General features: G+C 42.0%; 2 protein-coding genes across 17 annotated transcripts in view; one reads left to right on the top strand and one right to left on the bottom strand.

Moving 5' to 3' along the window:
- CDK12 (cyclin dependent kinase 12) overlaps positions 1-24,041 on the top strand; it is a 78,226-nt gene that overhangs the window by 38,115 nt on the left and 16,070 nt on the right. For 7 of the 16 annotated variants that reach the window (XR_005797529.1, XR_005797530.1, XR_005797532.1 and 4 more), the window contains exons 12-18: positions 1,077-1,288; positions 2,713-3,165; positions 6,912-7,329; positions 19,181-19,287; positions 19,800-19,943; positions 22,392-22,563; positions 23,471-23,540. Coding sequence is in view for 3 of the 16 variants with exons in the window: in XM_040497377.1 (XP_040353311.1) it covers positions 1,077-1,288; positions 2,713-3,165; positions 6,912-7,624 (1,378 nt within the window). In the remaining 13 variants the exon portion in view is untranslated. Of the gene's footprint in view, positions 1-1,076; positions 1,289-2,712; positions 3,166-6,911; positions 10,906-19,180; positions 19,288-19,799; positions 19,944-20,911; positions 21,048-22,391; positions 22,564-23,470; positions 23,541-24,041 lie in introns of those variants that run through there. The other 9 variants (XR_005797536.1, XR_005797538.1, XR_005797539.1 and 6 more) reach the window with 5 other exon arrangements.
- The window catches only part of LOC121044905 (splicing factor, proline- and glutamine-rich), a 30,772-nt gene continuing 19,594 nt past the window's right edge, over positions 12,864-24,041 (bottom strand). Inside the window, exon 2 of the mRNA XM_040497386.1 lies at positions 12,864-12,950. The gene's annotated coding sequence lies outside the window, so the exon portion shown is untranslated. The remainder of the gene's footprint in view (positions 12,951-24,041) is intronic.

Genomic DNA, 24,041 nt, shown 5'->3' on the forward strand with positions numbered 1-24,041 from the left:
ACTATGTATCTTAAATACACAGTATTTAAAGACGAACGGGTAGTAACCACAAATCTGATTGTTCCAAAGAAATGTCCAAACTCATTTACTGCACTAGAATTTTGATACGTTGAATTTTGGCTTGAAATACATAAGCTTTTTACTAAAATTTGGGAGCTCTTATTATAGAGAGATTTTGGCTCTAGTAGTCTTTATTATAATAAGATTTTACTTTCCGGGACTGTTTGCATTATTGAGTATGAGGAAATGTGAAAATATATTAAATATATTAAAATATACTAATAAACTCCACAAATGAAAATACTGAGTCATGGAAATTCCATGGGTAGAAAGAAGAAAGAACCTATTTTTTGGTCCTCAAAGACCAAATAACCCATAAATTGATTTTACACAAAGGTGATTTAATTATACACTGCTTAAGTGGTTCACCACCTTGCCTGGACTTTTATAGATATTAATAGGCTAGTCATCTCTGTCCTATCTATTCCAAACTGAAACTTGACCAATAAAGTTCTTCTTTATTCTTGTTATGCACAGCAAGAACAGTTATCAGACTTAACTCTTTGATTGGAATGTAGTTGTTTATATAGTAGGTGTGACTCTGATATTAGCAAGAGTCTCATTTCTCACTGTAGAAATCTGTTGGTCTTTTATTTCCTCAGACTACCATATGCCATGATTCCTTTTACATTGCTACTATCTGTTTACTAATATTTCTGGTTATTTTTATGTTATTCTTTCCATTTCCCTCAGCTCTTTGCCTTCCTATTTAAAAATTTTTTTTTAATGTTGTTATTTATTTTTGAGACAGAGAGAGACAGAGCATGAGCAGGGGAAGGGCAGAGAGAGAGGGAGACACAGAATCGAAAGCAGGCTCCAGGCTCTGAGCTATCAGCACAGAGCCTGACGCGAGGCTCAAACTCACGGACTGTGAGATCATGACCTGAGCTGAAGTCGGCCGCTTAACCAACTGAGTCACCCAGGCGCCCCTGCCTTCCTATTTTAATCTCTTCTTCCTCCATTCATTCACTGTCATTAGTCCCACACACATTTCCCCTTTGCTTTGTCTTTTGCAGCCTCCCCCACTGGCAGGATTGCCATGAATTGTGGAGTAAGAAACGGCGACGACAGAGACAAAGTGGTGTTGTGATAGAAGAGCCACCTCCATCCAAAGCCTCACGGAAAGAAACTACCTCAGGGACTAGTGCTGAGCCCGTGAAGAACAGCAGTCCAGCACCACCTCAGCCTGCTCCTGGCAAGGTGGAACCTGGGACTGGGGATGCAGTAGGTCAGTTCTGGGATGGAAGTTTTGTATTTTTATTAAAGACACTTGGTCAGGTTTTGATGATCAAGTGCAAGGGTGTGTCTGTCTGTCTGTCTGAGTTTTTAGCCACTGAAGCAATAAAGAAATGTCCCATCATTATGGGGAGGAGATAAACCAAGTTTATATATGGGATTTAGAAAGTCTACAATGGATTATTTTTCTTTCCAGAAAGAGGGAATACTATATCTCAATTAGAAGTCAATTGGGTAAAGTTAGATCAGTAAGTTAGGTAAAGCAAATTTAAGGTTCATTTACGCATGGTTTTCTAACATGTAATTTGGAGCCCTGTTTATGTTTCATTTGAAAAGACCTTCTTAGAATCTGATCATTTAATCTTTATTTTCGAGAAAGAGAGAGAGAGAATGTGAGGTGGGGGAGGAACAGAGAGAGGGAGACACAGAATCCGAAGCAGGGTCCAGGCTCTGAGCTATCAGCACAGAGCCCGACGTGGGGTTCCAACTCACAAACCGCAAGTTCGTGACCTGAGCCAAAGTCGGACACTTAACTGACTGAGCCACCTAGGTGCCCCAGAATCTGATCATTTAAACCACAATTGTCGTTAAATGTAGTTAGTTCCATAGATGGAACTGATCTATGGAACATATTTGATCTAAATATATCCAAAACTGTGTAATAGTGAACTATTATAATAATAAAGTAGTTCTGTGGTACCATCAATTTTTCTGAACTACAGGTATTCTTTCTGAGACTCACTTGCCCTTGCCTGTTCACCTACAACAGTGGTTTTCAACACTGGCTGCACTTTAGAATCATGTAGGAAGCTTTAAAAATAAACACTCCTGGGGCGCCTGGGTGGCTCAGTTGGTTAAGCGGCCGACTTCAGCTCAGGTCATGATCTCTCAGTCTGTGAGTTCGAGCCCCACGTTGGGCTCTGTGCTGACAACTCAGAGCCTGGAGCCTGTTTCAGATTCTGTGTCTCCCTCTCTCTGACCCTCCCCTGTTCATGCTCTGTCTCTCCCTGTCTCAAAAATAAATAAAACGTTAAAAAAAATTAAAAAAGATAAAAATAAACACTCCTGAACAATTAATTGCCAGATATCTGGGAATGGGAACTGAAGCACCTGAACTTTACAATCTCTCCTAGTAATTCTAATGTACAATAAGGGTTGTAAGTCACTGACATTGAAGAATACAGATAAAATGAAATCACTTTTACTCACAATACTGGGATGTTTTAGTTTGTTCCTGTATTTTTCAGTGAAAATCTAAAGAAAAACTGTCATGACAATGTGAGGCATGAAAAATGAGACATTCAAAATGAAGCTTCATATACTGAATATTGTAATTTGCTCTTGCCAGTTGAAGAAGGCAAAGGTCCTTACTCTGCCTCATCCTCTTATTTTGGCTCCACTGTCTCTCCTCCACAGGCCTCGGTGACATCACACAGCAGTTGAATCAAAGTGAATTGGCAGTGTTACTGAATCTGCTGCAGAGCCAAACCGACCTAAGCATCCCTCAAATGGCACAGCTGCTTAACATCCACTCCAACCCAGAGATGCAGCAGCAGCTGGAGGCCCTGAACCAGTCCATCAGTGCCCTAACGGAAGCCACTTCCCAGCAGCAGGACTCAGAGCCCATGGCCCCAGAGGAGTCTTTGAAGGAGGCACCTCCTGCCCTAGTGGTCCAGCCTTCAGCAGAACAGACAACCTCTGAGGCTTCAAGCACACCAGCTGACATGCAGAATATGTTGGCAGTTCTTTTGAGTCAGCTGATGAAAACCCAGGAGCCAGCAGGCAGCCTGGAGGAAAACAACAGTGACAAGAACAGTGGGCCACAGGGGCCCCGAAGAACTCCCACAATGCCACAGGAGGAGGCAGCAGGTAAACAGACCGGTCATGAATCTCATTGAGCTCAGGTGCTGTTGATCCTCTTAAAAATCTCTTTAACATTTTCTTTTTCACATCAATGGCCTCAGTTTCAGTTTTCTGTAACCTAGTCTACAGGAGAACATAGCACCCAATGATGTATTTCTTGCCCAGCTTCTATTTAAGTCTCAAAGCTTCTCAAAGCACCTTCCATATACTGATGGTTTTTCCATTTTCTAGGAGGTAGGTAAGTAAAGCTTCTGTGTTCTAACTCAAAGAAACCACAATCATAGCTAGTGATACATCTTGAACTACTGTGTGAATAGTGGCCAACTAGTACTAGCACTTGAAAATCTGCGTTCCAAATAAACCATCATCAGATTGCACAGATAGTCGATTTTACTCTAGTGTAGTGGATACGGGATACCAGTCTTGCCTGAAAGATATAGTCAAGAAAACTCTAATAAAGTGCCATTGTTAATCTCCTGAAGAATAATTTGGAAATCTTGGTAGATAAGTGTAACACCACACATTCCATTCCAAAAAATAATAGCATATAAAAATGCTTTTTAAAAATCTGTGCTCCTGAAAGACAATTGAATGGACCGCAAATTAGGAAGTGAGCATTACATAAAGAAAAATCTGAACAAAGGAAATAAATATGTTATATCTTGACCTGACATGACCACAGCATGCAATTTTATTAGAGGAAAGAAAAGTTTAAATTTTCTAATTCTGATTTACAGTCTGGTTTGCAAAATGTTTACTTATCTGAAAGTGTTTTCAACTCCTTGGATATTTTCGCTGTCCATGAAGACCCCATGAATTGGGGAATAAGAAGAGGCACGAGGGCTGATGAGGTACACTAACCTTCAACTTTAGGTCGTCCTACATTCACATTTCATACAGGATGGTGCAGAAAGTATATGCCTTATTTTCACTGGTATACAAATACATAAGCTATTTTTCATATGTAAGTCTTTTTAAAACTGGAAGGTAACATAAATAAAATTAACCCCTTTACTTTACAAATAGGGAAACTGCAATCCAGGGAGTTTAAATAAGCCTGCCTATGGTCTCAGCTGAAACCATATTATTGGAAGAGGCAGAATAGAACCTGTGTACTTTTCTTAATATGTTTCTTTTTAATGTGTTTTTTAATTCATTTTGTTACTCTGTCATAACTGATTCCAATTGCTTTTAAGAGACTCTAGGACATGGAATAACAGAGAAAGCTAATCTAGAGTTAAAGCAGGCCTCTTTGTCTCATCTCCCACACCCTCTTCTTCTTCCCCACCTCAGCAGAATTCAGCTATAATCAAAATGCGTTAAAGAAGTCATTCAAATTAAATAGTATAGTGATTGAAAGAAATTCACCCAATAATTGAGCCAACAAGGGTGAGATTGAACTAAAATTAAGACCTGGCCTGTGGCCAGAAATTGTTGGATTTGCTTTTTAGGGAAGAGTAAAAATACCACTCCTAATTATTAGTCACCCCTGGATTATCCAGTTCTATGTCTCCTCTTCTTGTTGCTCCCCGGCTGCCTCACACTTGGCCATTTTATTATTCATTAGCACTTCCACCAGAGGGCAGACTGAATAAGCCAGAGAAGGTGAAAATCTATCACTTTAGCTACTCTTTACTTGTATGGGGAAAGGGTTATGGTTGAAATCTAATGAGTCAATTGAAAATTTTAAGTTATATTTGTACATTTCTTTAATACCTCCCTCCAGTAGTACAGACTGTTAAGAATTGGCAATATTGTTTGCACTAGATCTTACAATAGTGTGATTTTTAAAATGTGATCTTTTAACTCCTTTAAGAAGTTTTATTTACTTCAATAGTCATTTACAGTCTGTCTGCTTTTCTACTTTGAGATAGTTCTCATCCTCTCATATGTGTGAATTTGAGCTCAAGAAGTAGTTCTATTGAAATACAGCTAGACTAAAAGGCAAAGTTTAAATATGAAAAGTAGTATAGCTGAAAGAGTAAGTTTAGCTTTGATCACTTTTACAGTTAGGCATTTTTAAAGTTGTTTGCCATCAATATTTAAAAAAAAAAATAACCATAGTGTTTTATTTTATGTATAGTCCAAAAATACATTTAAATATAACTGGTACTGAGATATTCTTATGTAGTGAGAAACATACTATTGACAGCAATAAACTCTGAAATCTATAGGAGTTTGTAGTCCAGTTAGCTCTCCTTTTTCAGCATGTTAGTTAACCAGTCAATCTGTCAACAAGCAACTTGGGTGGGTACTGTATACAGGGTGTCCAACTCATCTCCGTTCCGTCCTGGTTTTAAAACTGAAAGTCGGCAACCTGAAAACCCACTCAGTCCCAGGCAAATTGGGACTGTTGGCCACCCACTTGTATGTTACATATAGCACCTGACCTCATCCTTCCACAACACAATGTTATAATATTATGTTTTCAGACTGCTTTCATCTGCATGCTAAGTAAATACATACTTTACTGATTGTCTTTGCAAAATATAATTGTGGTAAATATGCTACCAAACTACTTTATAACTAAAAATTATTTTGGCTTGTCTGAGTAATGACTTTCATATCACTAGCTCAGATAATAAAGAATTAACTATATGGATATTTAAAAATATGGTTCCATAGGGAACAGAAACATCAGTCATTTGGAAGATATCCCAAAACATGAAACCTTTTCTTCAGCAGAGTAACTCCCAACTCTTAAAAAGCACTGTTCTGATTGTACTTGGTTTTGTATGTTCTCAAACTCACGCCGTTTTACATCCCTACTCTCCTGCCTTGGCAGTAGTTACCATACAGTGATTGCCATGCTTAGGCAAATTTAGCCAGCAGGTGGGGGTGTGTGGGGAGTGGTTCAAGAAAGACAAAAGATCCTTGGAAAGACATAGTGTAGTATAAGTTCAGTACATTTCTAAATACTTAGTTTTGTCACCGTCTCCAAGATAAACATGTTTATCAGCAGCCCATTCTGCATGACATTGCTGTAGTGATTTTTTTCATAGCATGGAAAAAATGCAGGAGGTTGGAAAACAAAATAGAAAATTATGATAGATTACTTTAGTCTTTATAATTATTGTAACAGGAAACTGAATGACAGAATGGTGGTTAATCCCTTTCTTCAGAATGTGATTATGGGGAGAGGGGACTGAAGTTTGGAGAAGCAAGTGTATATTTATACATGACAGTAATGAAAGGTTTTTATTTCATCTCTCTTGTATATTCTTTAAATTCTATTTCAGGTGTTAACCTTATATCATCAAATGTTCTGTAAAATGCATTAGCTAAGTCCATGCAAGGTCTCCTGTTGTACAGCAAGATTTTGTGCTAGAAATGTGACCACAGCATGTGTATTGTTTCCTCTCATCTTCCTTCTTTCTACTTTATTTTCATTAATGTTTTGATCCAACAGCAAAAAGGGGCGGGGAGGCTGCCTACAGCCTACATATTAGAACAGTTCCTTAAGGAAGGAAATGGAGGAAATCTCAGACAAAAATCAGGACAATCATTTGAAAACATATGATCTTTTTTATACCAGCTGTTAGATTCAGAATGCAACTGTTTTATTTTAACCAATTGATTTTATTTATAAATTGCAATTTCCTGATCCCAAGATTTTATTCTTTATATATATTTGGTTACTTGTATTGCTATTTGTTTATGTTGGGCAGCGTGTGTGTATGTGTGTGTGTGTTTGTGTTTATAATCACATGTGATTTTTAAGATGGTGTTTAAAAGAAGTAACCCTTCCACAGCATGTCCTCCTCACATTCTTCCACCAGAGAAGAGGCCCCCTGAGCCCCCCGGACCTCCACCGCCGCCACCTCCACCCCCTCTGGTTGAAGGCGATCTTTCCAGCGCCCCCCAGGAGTTGAACCCAGCCGTGACAGCCGCCTTGCTGCAACTTTTATCCCAGCCTGAAGCAGAGCCTCCTGGCCACCTGCCACATGAGCACCAGGCCTTGAGACCAATGGAGTACTCCACCCGACCCCATCCCAACAGGACTTACGGAAACACTGATGGGCCTGAAACAGGGTTCAGTGCCACTGACACTGATGAACGCAACTCTGGTCCAGCTTTGACAGAATCCTTGACCCAGACCCTGGTGAAGAACAGGACCTTCTCAGGCTCTGTGAGCCACCTTGGGGAGTCCAGCAGTTACCAGGGCACAGGGTCAGTGCAGTTCCCAGGGGACCAGGACCTCCGTTTTGCCAGGGTCCCCTTAGCATTACACTCAGTGGTCGGGCAACCATTCCTGAAGGCTGAGGGAAGCAGCAACTCTGTGGTACATGCAGAGACCAAATTGCAGAACTATGGGGAGCTGGGGCCAGGAACCACTGGGGCCAGCAGTTCAGGAACAGGCCTAAACTGGGGGGGCCCAGCTCAGTCTTCTGCTTATGGAAAACTCTATCGGGGACCTACAAGAGTCCCGCCAAGAGGGGGAAGAGGGAGAGGAGTTCCTTACTAACCCAGAGACTTCAGTGTCCTGAAAGATTCCTTCCCTATTCATCCTTCCATCCAGTCCTCTGAAACATTAATGAAATCATTTGCCAGAGCGAGGTAATCATCTGCATTTGGCTACCGCAAAGCTGTCTGTTGTATTCCTTGCTCACTTGCTACTAGCAGGCGACTTATAAAATGATGTTGGCACCAGTTCCCCCTGGATGGGCTACAGCCAGAACAGTTCAACTCTACCTAGTAGATAATAAGTAGAGAATGTGGAGAGGGTCATTAAATTGAAAAGTAAATGTTTTATTAGTTCATTTGCCTGCACTTCTTGAGCAGAAGAAAAGGAGAACAGTTTCAATTTTGAGATGGCTCAGGAGAGGCTCTCTTTAGGTTTTTTTTAAATTTGGGGATTTTTTTTATGATTCCTTTTGAATTTTTTTTATTTTTTGTTTTTTGCTTTTTTTTTTTTCCGTTTTGTTTTCATTTAAAGATAATAGTGTTCACAAAATTTGAGATATTCTTAGGCTTTTGCGATAAGGGAAACAGAGTGACTGGCTGATTTAAATAAATGTTTCCTTCCTCTCCACCATCTCACATTTTTGCTTTCAAGTGAACTTTTTTCCCCATTGAGCATCTTGAACATACCTTTTTTCCAAATAAATTACTCATCCGTGAAGTTAGTTCTGCTTTGACAAAAAGACATGCCCCTCTCCCTGCACAGGACGCAGGTTGTAGAAAGAGGCATTCTTGGGCATGTAGGTAGATTTACCCCATCTCTTCCCTTTTTTACCACATCTTTAAAGAGTTTCTCATTCTCTCTCTCTCTTTCTCTGTCTCTCTCTCTCTCTCTCTCTCTGTCTTTTTCTCTTTTTGAGGCATTTGTTTGGAAAAAAATTAATCGTTGAGATGCCCAAGAACCTGGGATAATTCTTTACTTTTTTTTTTTGAAATAAACGAAAGGAAATTCAAACTCCTATATGTTCTCTGTAACTTTTCAATTCTAAAATGTTTTTTTTTTTTTAAACCACGTTCTGATGGTGAAGTTGATTTATAAATGCAGACAGCCTAGGACTTGCTGCTGAGCTGGGGTTAGAGATGATGCCTCCATACCTAGAGGGCTAGTAAGAGCAGTTACCATACTGTTTACACATATATTTTTGTCAAAAAAACAAAAAACAAAACAAAACCTTTGAAACAGAGCATTGTAATATTGTCAAAAGAAATACATGGAATATACATGGAAATACATGGAAATGTAACTTAGTTTAGGGTGGATATTTTTCTGAAGATCTATCAATATCTGAGACCTTTTTTAAAAAATAATTTTAAAAGAGCAGACCATGAGAAAGAACAGTATTGACATATACACATCTCAGCATGTATATCCTGCCAATTCTTTTAGGGAGTTTCCTCTGGAGAGATTTGATTTTGGTTTTATTTTTGGTAAAAGGGGTAAATGACTTCATGGCAAGAATTTTGCCTTATTATAAACAGGAAATGGAAAATGGAAAGGCTTTCAGGGTGGGATAACTTGGGAGGCTTCTCATTCTGGCTTCCATTTCTATGTGAATACCAGCATATAAGGTGTTTTAAAAACCTACACATTCATATAAATTCTCTGCACAGACTTAGGCCTTTGTGAAACATAGATTAGGGCCCCTTTACAAAGAAAAGGCAAACATGCTTCAGCATCTTTGAGAATAGTTTTCAGAACTCAAGTGAAGTTTTGTGTTTCAATGCCAAGTTCTTATATTAAAAAATAAAAACTACTTGTAAGAGAAAGGTGCACTAATAAAAAAAAAAAAAAAACTTTATAAAGAAATGAAAGAAGAACCCTCTTCAGATACTTACATGAAGACTATTTTCCCCTGTTACTGAAATAGGTAGATATCCGGTGTGTGTATTTCTTTATTATTCTCTGGGTTTTGGTCTGGCCTTGCCCTCAGGGGCAAACATTGATTAGAAAAAGAACCTTCTAGCCATTTTGGCATTGATGGCTTTTTATACCAGTGTGTCCAATTAGATTTGCTAGGCTCACTGACATGCTATTGGAAAATTCCATTAAAGTTCATCTGAACATTTTGTCTGTTGACTTCTTAGTCCTCAGACATGGGCCTTTGTATTTTAGAATATTTGAATTTGAGGCATTGGGCCCCACTCCCATTTTTGATTAAAGAACTTAAGCCTGTGATACTTTCAAAAGTATCTATTCATAGTGAAAATAATTGATCTCCCATCAAATATGAATAAAATTCTCTCTATATTTTAATTATATTTTGGTTATCAGCAATCATTAATAATGTTTTTCCTCCCCCCCCTTCCCACCCCTTATTTTTAATTATGCCAAATATTCTAAATAATATACTTAAGTCTCCCTTCCCCCATCCCTACTACTAGGGAAAGGGGTGAGTGTATGTATGGATGTGTGTATGTGTATGTATGATCCCATCTCACCTCCTATCCCCATTTGGGGAGTCTAGCCTTTACAATGAAAAAAGTTTGGTAATTTTGACTATTTCTAAAGGCAGAGGAAAAAAGAAACTCAAATATCCTGGAATCTGTGGAGAAAGAAAAGGTATTTGTTAATTTTTCAGCTATGTTACCTATAAATGTGATAGAAGTAAAGTTTTGGCAGAATTTCAACTTGACTGTTAGAAATTTACAAACCCAATTATACTCAAAAGTGGTTTTTGTTTTGTTTTAATTGTACCATGGGAGATAATAAGTCTATTAAATACATTATTTTGAACAGATGAGAAATCTGATTCTGTTCATGATTGAGAGCAAAACTGGTTTGACCATGATCATTTTTGTAGTTTTGAAAACAAATTTGCTTGACCCAGTTTCCTTAGTTTTTTTTCAACTGTCCATAGGGATGATAAGGATTGGAAAATGACATCAAATCTATACATTTGAAAGCAGGGCAGTAGCACAAATTTGTAAGTAGGATTTTTTTTTGTTAGCTTATGCCATAGACATCACCCAGCCAGTGTGTGTGTGTGTGTGTGTGTGTGTGTGTGTGTGTGTGTGTGTGTGTAATATGCATATATAGTTACAGTACTAAAATGGTTACCAGCAGGTTTTGAGAGAGAATGCTGCACCAGAAAAGTGTCAGTTGCCACCTCATTCTCCCTGATTTAGGTTCCTGACACTGTATTCCTTCTCTCTCTTGTTTTTGCCCCACATCGGGTGTATCTTGTCTATGTACAGATATTTTGTAATATATTAAATTTTTTTCTTTCAGTTTATAAAAATGGAAAGTGGAGATTGGAAAATTAAATATTTCCTGTTACTATACCACTTTTGCTCCATTGCATTTACTTCTTAACCTGTAGCCTCTGAGCAGATCTAATTGTGTACAAAGAGCTTTTTCCTTTACTTTATCTTAGGAGTGCTTTGTCTCAGAATCTCTGTAGTCTCATAAAATACAAAAAAAAAAAAAAAAAAAAAAGGTTCTCAGGGTTTGAAGAGGTGCTTCAAAACACTAGACTAGGAATTAGAGAAGAAAAAAAGTTGGGGAAAACTAAGATGTGATTTTTTTTTTTTTTAAGTAGAAATAGTTACACAAATGATGGTGCCAGGCCATCAAAAGAGTTGAGTCTTGTGTACCCGTGGCTCCTCCTGAAAGGAGAGGTAATGGGTTTGAGCTCAACTTGTCAATGGAAGTTGGTAAGAGGCTGTTTAGACCAAAGAATAATCTCTTAAAACCATAACCACCCCAACCAGTTCCTATGTTACCATGAGTAGGGTAGGCATGGAGATTAGTGTTCCTAGCTCCGTTGAGATTCCTGATGTGTTGCCAATCCAGGAAACGAGTCAAAGTTGTTTATAAGGGTAAAATTCTATTATCTCCAAAATCTTTCCTATCTCCACCTGAGAACAGAATTGCTTTCCCTTCTCTTTCACGGTTTAGGACACTAAGAACTAAATTTTCCCTTGTGTGTGCTGCAGTCCTGCTAGTCATGACATAAGTAGATAAAAGCAGGTAAAGCCCATTAGAAGACAGAAAAGAAGGGGGGGAGGATATTGGGGTGAGCAATCATACAAGGTTAAAGGGTACACCAGAACAAGGAAATTAGGAAGAGGAATTCAAATACTGGTGATGAGGGTGGCCAGCCTGTTTTTGAATCCCCAAAGTTTATGATGTTCCCTTGCCTGTGGGCTGTCCTGTCTTTACCCAGAAGGAGAATGGAGAGCTCAAGATTGTTCCAATTCCTGGAATCCTGTGTTCCTGGTTAGCCTCCAGAGAAAAAGGAATTTGTTTTTGGTCTTTATATATTGCAGATTCATGACTGGGAGTGTGAACTTCAACCTACTAGGGAATATTGTTTCCACTTTATAGCAGTGGCTCTTTTTAATTCTAGGCCTAAAGGCTGAGGACCTAACTAACTTGGACTTTTTTTCTATCACGACCAAGGCAATTTCTAGTTAGAAATCATGCTGTTTCAGTATCTAGATTTCTTAAGCACTATCTTTTCCCAGACAGGTATCCTTAACTGTATGGTAAAGTTAATGCCTTAAGGAAGTTAACAGTTAATGTTTTTGGTGCTGAACTGGGATTTCCTTTGTTATTAAAGATTGCCCCATAGTTTGTGTTTCAGTATGGAGTTACTTCTCTGTTCACAACTTAGTCATCCTGAAGGGCTAGGTGGAATGGAAGTGAGTTCCTCAAGTGACTAAATGCTCAACCGTTCCAAGGGAGGGGTGGCACTGCTAAATCTTCTGGTTGTCCTGAGAGGCAAGGTGAGCATTTCTGGACACTTGGTTAATTTTACTGTCCGGGTATGGCATTTCTCATCCATAGGGATAATTTTAGTGTTCCTTATAGCCCTAGGAATACTCAAGTGAATACTCCAAACTAGGTTTGAGAGACTTTGGGGGAAGTATGACACCTGAAGGGATTGCTGGGGGGGGACTCTACCACTCCTCCCCATATGCAGCCGTTTCTCCATCTCTCCTGTCCACCCAACTTCTTTTCGTTTCCTATTTTTCACTCACTACCCAACTTGCATGCCATGCCGTAAGCCTACAAGAGGTATTGATTGCTTAATCCTGCAAGGTATTTAGAGTTACTGCTGCTTCATAGTTTTGAAGGGTGATGAGAGGCAACTCAGAAGATGCGTTTCTATTACAGATCCTCAAATTACTGAGTGAGAGGTGAAGGAGAAAGCAAAATAATCATACTTTCTTATTGCTAAGGAGATTTTAATTTATGTTGTGCAGGATAAAAGAGATTACTGGTCTAGGAAGGGCAGGGAGCCTCAACATTTCACTTCATCCTCTTCCCTCATATCCTGAGACGTGCTTTTGGTGATGACATTTCTGAGCTCAGTTGCAGATGGTGTCTGTGGGAAGTAAAGCTTGGTGAGAAGAAGGCCCTGCTATCCATGAGAAAGCAGATGAGGACTGCTTTGAGGCCCTGGTGATTAATCACTAGAATGCCAAAACACTTTGGTCACTGGGTTGCTCTCATATATACCTCAAAAATTAGTGGTTCAAGGTTGAGAGAAGGGGCTATTAAGTTAGTCTTTAATACTCTCTAGATGGGTGGTTGTTAGTGAAACTTAATATGTAGCCAATAGCCACAGCATACTTCTCTAGAATAAGAGAGTATAGCCATAAAGTATGTTCACTTAGACATAGGTTTCCTAGGACCTGGAAACAGATTTTTAGATGTTTTCCTCTGGCATGGTTGTTAATAGTTCCAAAGGAATGAAGGGCATTTTATCCAAGCTAAACCATCTCTTGAGGGAGGTAAGGAGAAACCTTACAAAGGCTACAAGGTAGCAATCAGAGCTAAGTGAAAAGCAAAGCCTGTGGCTTGGAGGCTGTTTTTACTTAGTATTTTTTTTTATTTTTTCCTTTAAGGAGCCTATTCTGATGGCTGTCTCAAGGAGAGGATCCCTTTCCCTCCTGTGTCTCAGATCTACAGTACCAAATGAGGGACACCTTTGATGAAGGTTAGCTTGTAGGTAGACAACCCTCCCCAACAAAGCTAATGCAATTTTGAATGCTTTTGGTCCTGGAGAAAAGCCAAATTCAAAGACTTAGAGAAAGCTTAGGAACATGATCCCTTTTATAAGTTCAGGAACTTCGGAGTTTGGCCTTGTACCAGTGTTTGCATTTTATGTTAGGGGACCAAAGGTCTCATATAAAATGAAGCAATATGAGAAGGAGATGGAAAGAAGGCAAAGAAGGAGAACTGGAGCAGGCTGGTAGCTGCAGAAAGAGACTTAGGGTATAATTGCTTTTAAAGAAGAGATAGGAATGTGGGATGGAAGGAAAATTTGTGGTTGGGCTAGTGAGAAGGATAAGTGCCTTAAAGGTTCAAGTTCATTTCAGGTAGGCCCATTAAAGCACCACTGTCAGTAAAGAGTTCCCATTGATTACAGTAGTGTTACCTGTATGGTTGGAAGATGGGCCTAGAACTCTTAGGTTGGGAGATGCTTTGAAGACATTTTCACTAGGGAAGCTTGATTATATTAAGCAAATATTTAGGAAAATTTTGCTTCCCTCTGCTATCCACATAGTTCAAGAGAATAATTTGAAAATAAGGAATGATTCAGATGTATCATGTTAAAAAGTTATTTGTATTTTTGGAGTTTTAAAATTCCCCTGAAAGTAGTTTTATATATTTTAGGTCAACCTGGAAAATAGCATTATTCCTCTCTCCTTTGTTTTTAGATCCAAGTGAAGGCAGTGCCTAGAAGAGTAAACAAAACAGAATATGTTAATTAGACTCACAGAATGCTAGAACTACAAAAGGACATTAGTTTGTCTAGCTCAATGCTGTCTTCAGCCAGTGAACAAACAGGCCTAGAAAGGTTGAGAACCTGTGGTTTTGGGAGGAAGGAGGGAGGGAATAGGAAGTAATGTTGGAAACCTAACTATGTGTCAGGCACTGTGCTAAGTGCTTTGCTTTTATTATCTTGACCCTTAAGCACCTTGAAGCTAAAGGATGGAAGGAGTAAAAAACAAATCCTTATTATTCTGAGCAATGTGTAGGTGATAAGGGGAGTGGCAGGTCATTTTTTATTGTTTAACCACATACGGCTAAACTATAGGAAGTGAAGAGAGTTTGAGAGTGAGGTTAATCTAGGGAAGTACTCACTAAATAGTTCAGACTCATGAATAACTTCTCTGTTCCTGGAGACCTTCCAAAAATATGATGCACAGAGGTAGGCTAGAGGCAGGACTGGTAGAGAACAAGATTACTGTGGACTCTGGAATTGATTTGCATTCTAGAAAATCAGCTCATGACCTGAGAGTATAGGTTAATCTTAGAGATAGGGAACAAAATGGGGTTTCTCATCCTAAGGGGTCTTCAAATAAAATAGTGTTTATATACCAAGGATCAAGGAGATAAACAAATGCCTTTGATGACCATGCTTGTTTTCGGGTTTTTGTTTTGTAACACATTTTAAAGTCATGAAACAATTTATAATTTTGGAAAGACTTAGTGCCAAGTTCAATGTTGATAGGACATTGCTATTGAGAATAAGATTCTACTCCTCGTAGTTCTTTGATATGCTATCCTGAGAGTTCTACCATGAGGGTTGCTTCAGTGGGGAGCAGGAATGTCATTAGTTGAGTCATTGTCTGGAGTATAGGACAACTTCTGGGGGAGATTAAGGGAGGGTCTCACTTTTTTAGGAGGTTTCTGGATCTAGTGAGATGAGTCTTACACTTGAGTGGGAAGTAAGGAATCAATGTTTATAAGTCAGCATGTGAATGCAGGCTGTAAAATAAAATACTAACCTAGTACAGAAGTAGCCATAGTCAAGAAGTAATTTTAAAAACTGGAGTTAACCAGAAAAGATTCTTTGAAGGTAGTGAAGACAGGGGAACAGAAGAGAAGGTGTTCAGACGAAGAAAACTTACAGAAGAACGTTTGTGTGTGTTGTGTGCAGAAGTCTGAATGGATCACTCAGTGTGGTAAGGGGAGGGAATATTAGGAGGAGCAGTCTTGTCGGCTGGAATGAGGAATTTGGATTTGATTTGGTAAGCATTAACGGAAAGCAGAAGCATGATGGGGATGATTATGATGTTGAGGACTTTCACAGCTGTACTGGGTCAAGGAAGCAAGAAAGTTTGCTAGGATATTTTGGTTTTTATCTGAGGGCTTGCACTACAGTGTGACTGGGAGAATGAGAAGAAAGGAAGGGGGTCCATAGAAGTTAGCAAGGCTTGATGATAGTTTGGATGTGAAAGGAGAGATGACCCGACATATTTATCCTATTGACTATGATGGGAGCTTGGAAAAAGGTAGCTGCTTTATTTTTAAGAAGTAGGAAGTATACTTCATTAACCAATTGATGGGATGTGTCTTTGTTCAGTATTTCAGAATCTAAGAGGGGGAGGTGCTCCTAGAAAATAGTGAAGCATGTGCTCTGTGCCCAGATGATCACCTGCCCTTTTCAGGTTGGAGAACTGGGTGAAAGAGAGTTTATTGCTAGGGTGTTCCCACAGACTTCAAGAATGCTGTCCCTCTCCAGATCTAGGAAAGAAAATACAGTTTTTTGCCAGTTTCTTCCCCTTTAATGCTTTGAAAATGGGATATGACTAGCCTGTGGCAGCGTGTGCCTATGGATGCACAATTCTCCAGCTTGTTTCTTGGAAGGCCTTTTTCTGTCCTTCCCTGGGGGTCATTTGTAGCTCTGGTTCCTGCTCCCAGAGCCATAAAGTGGGAGCCCCCATTTATTAATTGGGTTGGGATTGGGGAGGGGGTCCGCGGGGGACTCTTTAGTGCAGCAGGCGGGGGTCTTCCCGAATGAGCCCATTAGCCAGCCCCAATGGCAGCTGAAACGGGGCCGCAGCCAAGTCCTCTCCGTTTCAAAAACCCTCCATCGCCTGCAGCAGATCAGAACAAGGCCTGCGGGAGCCCTTAGCTTCTGATTGCAGCTGTGAGGAAGGACAAAACAATTTATAGGAAGCCAAGTAGCTCCTGTCTCACTGTCTCTTCCTTTCTGACTTTGGGGAGGGGTAAGACTGGGATGTGGTGCCCCCCCCCACCCCCACTCACCATAGCTTCTTATAAGGCACATATAGGCCTAATGTAGGATGGAACAGCAGTGAGTGTATTTGCGCTGATTGGACATTTGTGTCAATGCTCCAGATGTGTTTACACATGTCCTTGCTTTCTTCTTCCATCCACATACAGTTGTATTTGAACATGGTCCTCCCTAGGGCAAAGCCAAGTGTGTGTTCAGACAGTCTAAGTTGTATGTTGTGAGGTGGGCGGGGGGGTGGGGGGCGGCGCGGGGCATGCTTTCTTGCCCCATACCTGCCTTGACTCTTCTCTGCTTTGTCAAGATTCAGAGTTAGACTTAGATCACCTTCTCAACATCTCTTCGTAATAGAAGGAGTTTGTCACTTAAGAGAAGGCCTCCTACTGGGACTCCTTCATTTGTCCCTTTGGTTATGCCAGCATGAGAAAGGTAGGCATCTAGAGGGGAGCTTCTTTCTGCAGTGGCCCAGAGAGAAGGTGTGAAGGGCAGGAATGTCTCACTTCCTGATAAAAGGAAGTGTGTCTTTCCTCAAAGAATCATAGATGGCCAGAGGTAGAAAGAGAACCTACAGATCACCTAATTCATTCTTTAGGTATACAAGCCTGGAAACAGGTTTAGGGAAGGGAAGTGCCTTGCCCACTGTCTCACAGTGAGTGAGTTAGTGGCAGCCAGCCAAGACTGGAATCCAAGAGGCCATAATCTTAACCTACTTGAGTATAGAACCCCTAGCTTTAAGATCGCCAACTCCTGAGAACAATGAGCTTCCTCAAGAAAGGAAGCTAAGGGCTGTAGGGTTTTGAGGGGGGAGGGATGGATTGAGAGGGGAAAGGTGGATGTGAAAAACACTAGTAGAAAAACTGAGAAGCTTTATAGTTTCTACCTCAAAGACTAATCTTTCTATAATATGCAAATTGTACACATGTAATTTTTATTTAGTCAGGAGCTCTGGTTCATTGGGAAGCAAGTGGCAGCCAAGGCCAAAGATCTTAATGCCCTCGGAGTTACCCCCATGTTCCAAGGGCAATTTGCCACCATCTCTGGGGTTTGGAGAGCAGGAGTTTACCCTAAATCTCAACTCTGGCTCCTTTATATTACAATACAGTTGTAGAAAAGCAAAATCAGAAGGAAGGGAGAAAGAAAACACATCTCACCTACTGGGAAACTAAGGGGAGTCTCTGAACAAGAGAAGGGATTATAGAACTCTGAGTAAAATGAGATATTCTCTGAGATTACAGGGAAAAGAGGTTGGAGGGAGCACCTTCTACTCCCCCCCCCCCCTTATTATTTAAGTTTTGAGTTGTTGGTTTTCTCCTTTGAGGAGGCAGCAGGAAGGGGTATGTTGCTCTGCTGTTACCTAAGCCCTAAATAGTGTGCTCAATGAACTGACATGCACAACAGGTTCAGAAGTCCTCTTGCTCTGTGCTGAGACTACCCCTTTGGAACTTCTCCGAGATGTATCTACAGTCACTTTCAATGCTTATTTTCTGAACATACAAGTCTGAGAGCCAATGATGTGCATGGAGGAAAATGCTAAAGAGTCCCTGAGCTGGAATCAGAATCTTAAGAGGGAGAAAGTTACCACTGGGCAGCATTGAGACAGAGTTATGAATCTAGATCAGAGGGACGAAGGATCTGCAAAATGAACATTGTCTGCTAATGACAAAGAAACAGATCCCAAAGCATAACCTTTACATTTTCTCCATCACACCCCAACTGATAATATAGGGGGAACGTGAATCTGGTCCCCATGCAGATTCTTCCCTATGTAGGGAATGTATATGACTGCCCTTCTTGTCCAAAGTGTATCAAGTCTGCTGTCCCCTCACAAACTTCCTTTCTGTCTCATAGGACTTTCTTGTGTATTTTCCTCCAAGCCTTTTTTTTTTTACGTTTATTTTTATTATTTTTGAGAGAGAGAGCGTGAGTGGGGGAGGGGCAGAGAGCGAGGGAGAAAGAGAATCCCAAGCAGGCTCCGAGCTGTTGGTGCACAGCCCAATGCAGGGTTTGATCTCACAAACAGTGAGATCATAACCTGAGCTGAAGTCAAGAGTCGGATGCTTAACTGACTGAGCCATCCAGGCGCCCCTGCCTCCAAGCCTTTCTGGAAGAAGCTGTTTTGGACAAGACAAAACAGATAATCTTGAATACAAGCTGGTGATCTGATCTAAAACTAGATGGCCTCCTCTTGAGTTACCTTCTTGCATTAACTTTGTATTAACGTTGAACTTTCATCACCCTTTATAATTCTGGGTTTCATAGCTTCTAGTTGTGTTGAATTCCTAACTTACCTCTTAGGTGTAGGAACCATTGTTTTTACTTTATCAGACTGGGAGCTAGTTCCCTAGAGGTAGGCATCTTAGAACAGTTATAACTCTCTCTGGAAGCATACTTAAAGTTCCTCTTAATCCTTCTGGGCTTTGTGAATTCAGATTTGAGGGAATTGGAAGAATGGTTATCATCACCATCACTGTTACCTACTAAGGCCATATTCCCTGGGTGAAAGACCAAATTTCTCTTTGGTGTCTAGTCCCTTGTCTCATAATGTAACCTGTCATTTTCCTTTACAGGTGGCAGCAGCAGGAAGGATGGCCCTTGAGGAGTTTGGTGAAGTCCATCAGTCACCTAGCATCTGGAGCCCTGACACATTCAGTCTCTTTCATAGACTCTAAGCCAGGTAGGGACCTAAGGCCAATCAGAGGCTTCAGGATTACTTTTGTAAAGGATTACCCTCCCCCCTCCCCCTGCCCCATACAACTAGTCTCAGGGAAGTTTCTTATTCCCAAAGATCTCCAGAGGCGTTTCCCTAGCTTTTTATTTGACCCTATTATGATGTCCTACTTTCTCACAGACAATTTCTCCCCCTGGTAAGAGTAAGTATCTCTCTTTATCAGCACCAAAAGCCATTTCATTCTTCTCCTTTCCTCTTGGCCCACTGAGCTAATGGGTTTTCCTCTTTGATGGAGTACTGATGTTGACTACTCTCAACCTCTCCTCTCCAATACTTGCCCCACTCACCCACTGGGAACATGCGTACACACACACACACACACACACACACACACACACACACAGGCACAGCCTTGCCTTCTTCTTCCCCAAGAAGTTGTTTTCTCTCCCTTTTGAGTCAGGATTGGGCATACTGTCCCTTTTTACTACCTCCCATCAGCTTCTCTACCTCCTTTCCAGGTTTGATGGGAGCTCCCACCTGTCTAGACATTGTGCAAAGCACCAGAAGTAGAGACCTACAAGCCTGCTTCTCTCCATCTTCATTGCCCAGAACCAGGCAGGTCACCAACTTCTAGTGCCCACCCCCACTCTTCTTGCTGCCAGGTAGGTTTGCCTCTCTGTACCCACCAACCCTAAACAGGGTTATATTTCTCTCTGGGAGTATTTCTCTCTGATGTTCTCTGCCGTGTGACTTTCAGCTTTAATCTTTAGCAAGATCTTGCTGATGTTAAATATCCAGCCCTTTCTACAGTACAGAACCATTTCCCCCATTTAGTGGGTGTGGGAAGAAGGGACCAGTAAACAGATGAGATTTCACATGGAGGGTAAGGGTCCAATGACAGGTAGCATTTCTCTTGGGGCCAGAAGTCTAAACCCCAGATGTACATTCTGCCCAGTGGCCTGGCATCCTTGGAGAATACCTGGATCTTTTGAGGGAAAAGTGTTTATCTGGTGTCTATTCTCAAGGACAAGGATCTCAGGCTCTGATAATCTGTCCCTGTTCATTCCCAGACCTCCCTAGGGAGTAAGAATGGATTTCTGTACAGCAGAAACCCACCACTAGGTGATAGTCTCTGGAATTCAGGTGGTAACTCTTGTCTGGCACTTGTAGAAAATTGGCAGGGTGCCAGAGCCTCTTCTGCCATCAGATATGACATCAGCTTACCCTTTGCTCTTAGGCCTCCTCTCTCAGCAGTGCCTCTTTCACCCCTGCAAGCCAGACAACACAAGCAGCAGCCCTAATAAGTGTCAGCTCTGGGTGAGGTGCTCCTTCTCTGATAGGCATATACCTTGAGTCAGAGGATGCAGTAGATGGAAGGATAGGAAAGCATAAAATGTCCCCAGAAGTGGTCAATCAGTAAGTATGCACGGGTACCTTGATGAGTCAGAGAGCACCAATATTTATAATTCTGCTTACTGAATGTCAACCTGGATGTCTGATACCTCAAAGTTGCTGGGCTACTTGGGCAGCTGCAGTCCTGGTTTCTGCCACATGAGGGTGCTGCTGACCAATTAAAACTCCTGCCCCTTAGCAGACAGAGTTTAGGTGACAGGGGCATTCTTTCTCCAAGACAGGGGTCAGAAATACCCTGAGAGAAAGCCTGAGAGCCAGGCCCCAAGAAGCCAGAAGAATAATTAGTATCACTTGCTCTTCCTTAAAAATGGACTCAGACCCTGAACACTCCACCCTAGTGGCCTGACATCTCGGTATGTTTCCAGCTGAACGTGGGAAGCCCCCTAGCTCCAGACACCAAACTTCTTGCGTAGATGGTTTTCTTCCTCAGGGTGTAGCAGGTTTCAGCTGTCCACCCCACTATTTCCCTGCCTCTTACACAGTCACTTTCTGGTCCAGAGGGTGGGAGCACCTGTGATTTTCAGAGAAAAAAATCTCTCAAAATTGTAAGAGAAATATCTTTGTTAGTGAGAATGTGGGGGAGAGGACTGTGAGAGGGAGAAAGTTCAGCCTTCTGTGCCCCCATCACCTCCCCAACACAGACTTGCAGAACTCAAGATGGTCCAGTAGAGGTCTGCAGCTTGAGTGGCCAGAGCACACCCCAAAAAAAGGTGTCAGAAAGCCAGATGGGGAGGGGGGCTACTTTGGCCCTGGAGCTTCAAACCAACCCCTTACGGTGCAATGGTTCTGCTGAGGATCCGAGTGGTGATGGGGCCCCTATGGGGGTGAGGTATCCCACAATTGATCCTCAGTCTCCATGAAGCCCTTCCAGGCTGAACAGGCTAAGGGAGATGACAGAGGTTCTCCTCCTCCCTCCTATCCCCATGCCCGAGGGCCCCTCCCCAGGAGGACAGCTTGATTAAACAGTCGGTGCTGCTGGAATTACTGCACAGCTGGCACTCCCCCCAGCACCCCGAGCAGAGCAGCAGCGCAGATTAAAATCTCCAATTAGCGTTAAAGTGAAGTGAGGAGGTACTGAGGCTGCCAGGGAGGCCAGGCGGGGGCCCTGGGTTGGCAGACACCCCCCTGGTGCCTGGATTCTGAGTACCACCTTTACTCATCCCTTCTTTCCTAGCTCCTCTCCCAACAGCTCTCAGTGCCCATTAGCTTTGCATTGCTTGGGGCCAGAGGGCTTTCCAAGGGGCAGAGGGTGGAACAGATGCCTTACCTGACAAAATGCTGGGACATGGTAAGTGTGGAGGAGAATGAGTGACCAGTGCTTGTCAGGGGAAATACCCTGCTCATAGCCTGCCAGGCAGCCAGGTTGAGGTGACTTCACACTACTGCTACTTCTTTTTGACTAGAGAAGGGCAAATAGGACAGATCCCTCCAGACCCTCTTGCCTAGAAGGTGCTGAGTGTTGTGGTGCTCATATAAACATCCATCCTTATATATTTTATCCTATCTGACCCATCTGCTCCCACTCAAATTATGGCTCTGTCCTTCCTCCCTCCCTCTGTTTTTTTTTGTTTTTTGTTTTTTTGTTTTTTTTTTTCCCTCAGCTTTCCTGCGGGTAGGGGTAGGCACAGCCTGGCTTGGGAGCATCGCCATGCCCTGCCACCTGGGTCCCAGCCGGCTTCTCATTATCTTCTTTGCAGGTTGGAGAAGAACAGGGATATGCCAAGGATGGAGACCTCAGACTCTCCCAACTCTGAACATCACACCCTGTCCTAAGGGCCCTCTACCACTTACACTTCTGCCCTTCACCCATCAAGCCTAGAAGCTAGCCACACCCTTTGACTTCCCTCTGCCCCTTTAAGGGAAATGGAGGTGGGTACCCAGCTGACTGAACCTAGTCACACCTCCAGAAATTAGACACCAGGGCACAGTGCCACCCTCCCAGGCTGGCACATGCTACCCTGGCAGAGGTTCAAATAGCAGCCCCCCTTCATCCTCCCACCCCTATGTCTTCCTCTTCTCTCTCCCTCTTTCTCCCTCTCTCTTTCTCTGTGTTTTTTTTTTTTTTTTTCTCAGCTCAAAGCACAGCTGAGCCTTAAAAGGAGGGGGGGAGACCAAGCTGGGGCAGGGGGGTAGAGAGCTCCAATAGCACGTTTTCACCTGCCATTTAATTGGATGTATTTTTAATTAATGGGACCTCAGGGACCAACATGAGACAATCTGATCTCTGAATAGGGACAGGGGAGGGATTGGGTAAGGGAGGAGGATTGGGCCACTGGGTGCGGTTACCAGGAACCCAGGCCCATCAATCACTGGCCACTTTGCGTTCTGGCAAGGAGAATCGTAAGGTGGAGGAGGAGGGGAGGTCCTGGGGAGAGTTGCCAGGACTTCCCCCCAACTGCTAGGACCTCCAAAAAGCATAGAATAGTACCGGCTGATTTGGGTCTGAGGTGCAAAATTGCAGCCAGGTTATTAGGTAAGGCTATTTTCTTGCTCCTGGGATCTTTTCCAGTTGGGCTTGTCCCAGTGAGTAACGTAAAACTGTGAAAGGAAAGTAGGGACAGAACTTTGAGGTCCTTGAAGAGAGATGGCAAGAGAAAGGGACCACAGAACCAGGGACTGTAGTGAGAGGTTCAGAGATATATCTGTACATTTAGACATAAGTGAAGCACCCTGGACGTTACTTGAGGCCTGGTGCCATTGGGGTGTGACTCATAGGATCATACTGCTGCAAGGAAGAGAACTTGGAGCTCATCTTGCCAAACTTTTCACTTTACAGAAGTGGAAATGGAGACTGAGAGGGGAAATCAGTTCCTGGATTTGGAGAGTTCCTGGGACCACAAGGAAAGGTAGGTAGGTAGGTAGGTAGGCAGGTAGGTAGAATGTGGGGAGGAAAGTCAAGGGAAGAGGGTTGGCACGATTATTATTGGAGTCTCTTATCTCTGGCCTCCAAGTCTTAGAAGCAACTAAAGGGCATTAGGCAGGTGCATTATTGGGGGAACATTTCTCTCATACAGGTCCAGAGGTCAACTCATCCATTCCCTTGCTCCCAAGCAGACAGATCCCCAAGAGTCCGTCACTCTCATGGGATTTTACTATACTATACTCTGTAAAGTCCACAGGGAAGGTACCAACTGTCCCAGTTCCTTAATCAAAAAATAAATCAAAAAGGTGACTAAATGTTGAGCTTTTTTTTTTTTTTAAAGATTTTATCACAAGTTTCCCTGTCACAGTCTAAACTACTAGACAAAATTATGCCCAGAAATGTAGAGAGTAGCCTTATATCTCTTGTCCCATGTCTAGGCCTAAAACAGAGACAGGGTTAAAACGCAAGGCTCTGGAAGCCAAGT

The sequence above is a fragment of the Herpailurus yagouaroundi genome, unplaced genomic scaffold, assembly GCF_014898765.1.
Source record: "Herpailurus yagouaroundi ecotype Mexico unplaced genomic scaffold, PumYag 189, whole genome shotgun sequence".
Lineage (NCBI taxonomy): Eukaryota > Metazoa > Chordata > Mammalia > Carnivora > Felidae > Herpailurus > Herpailurus yagouaroundi.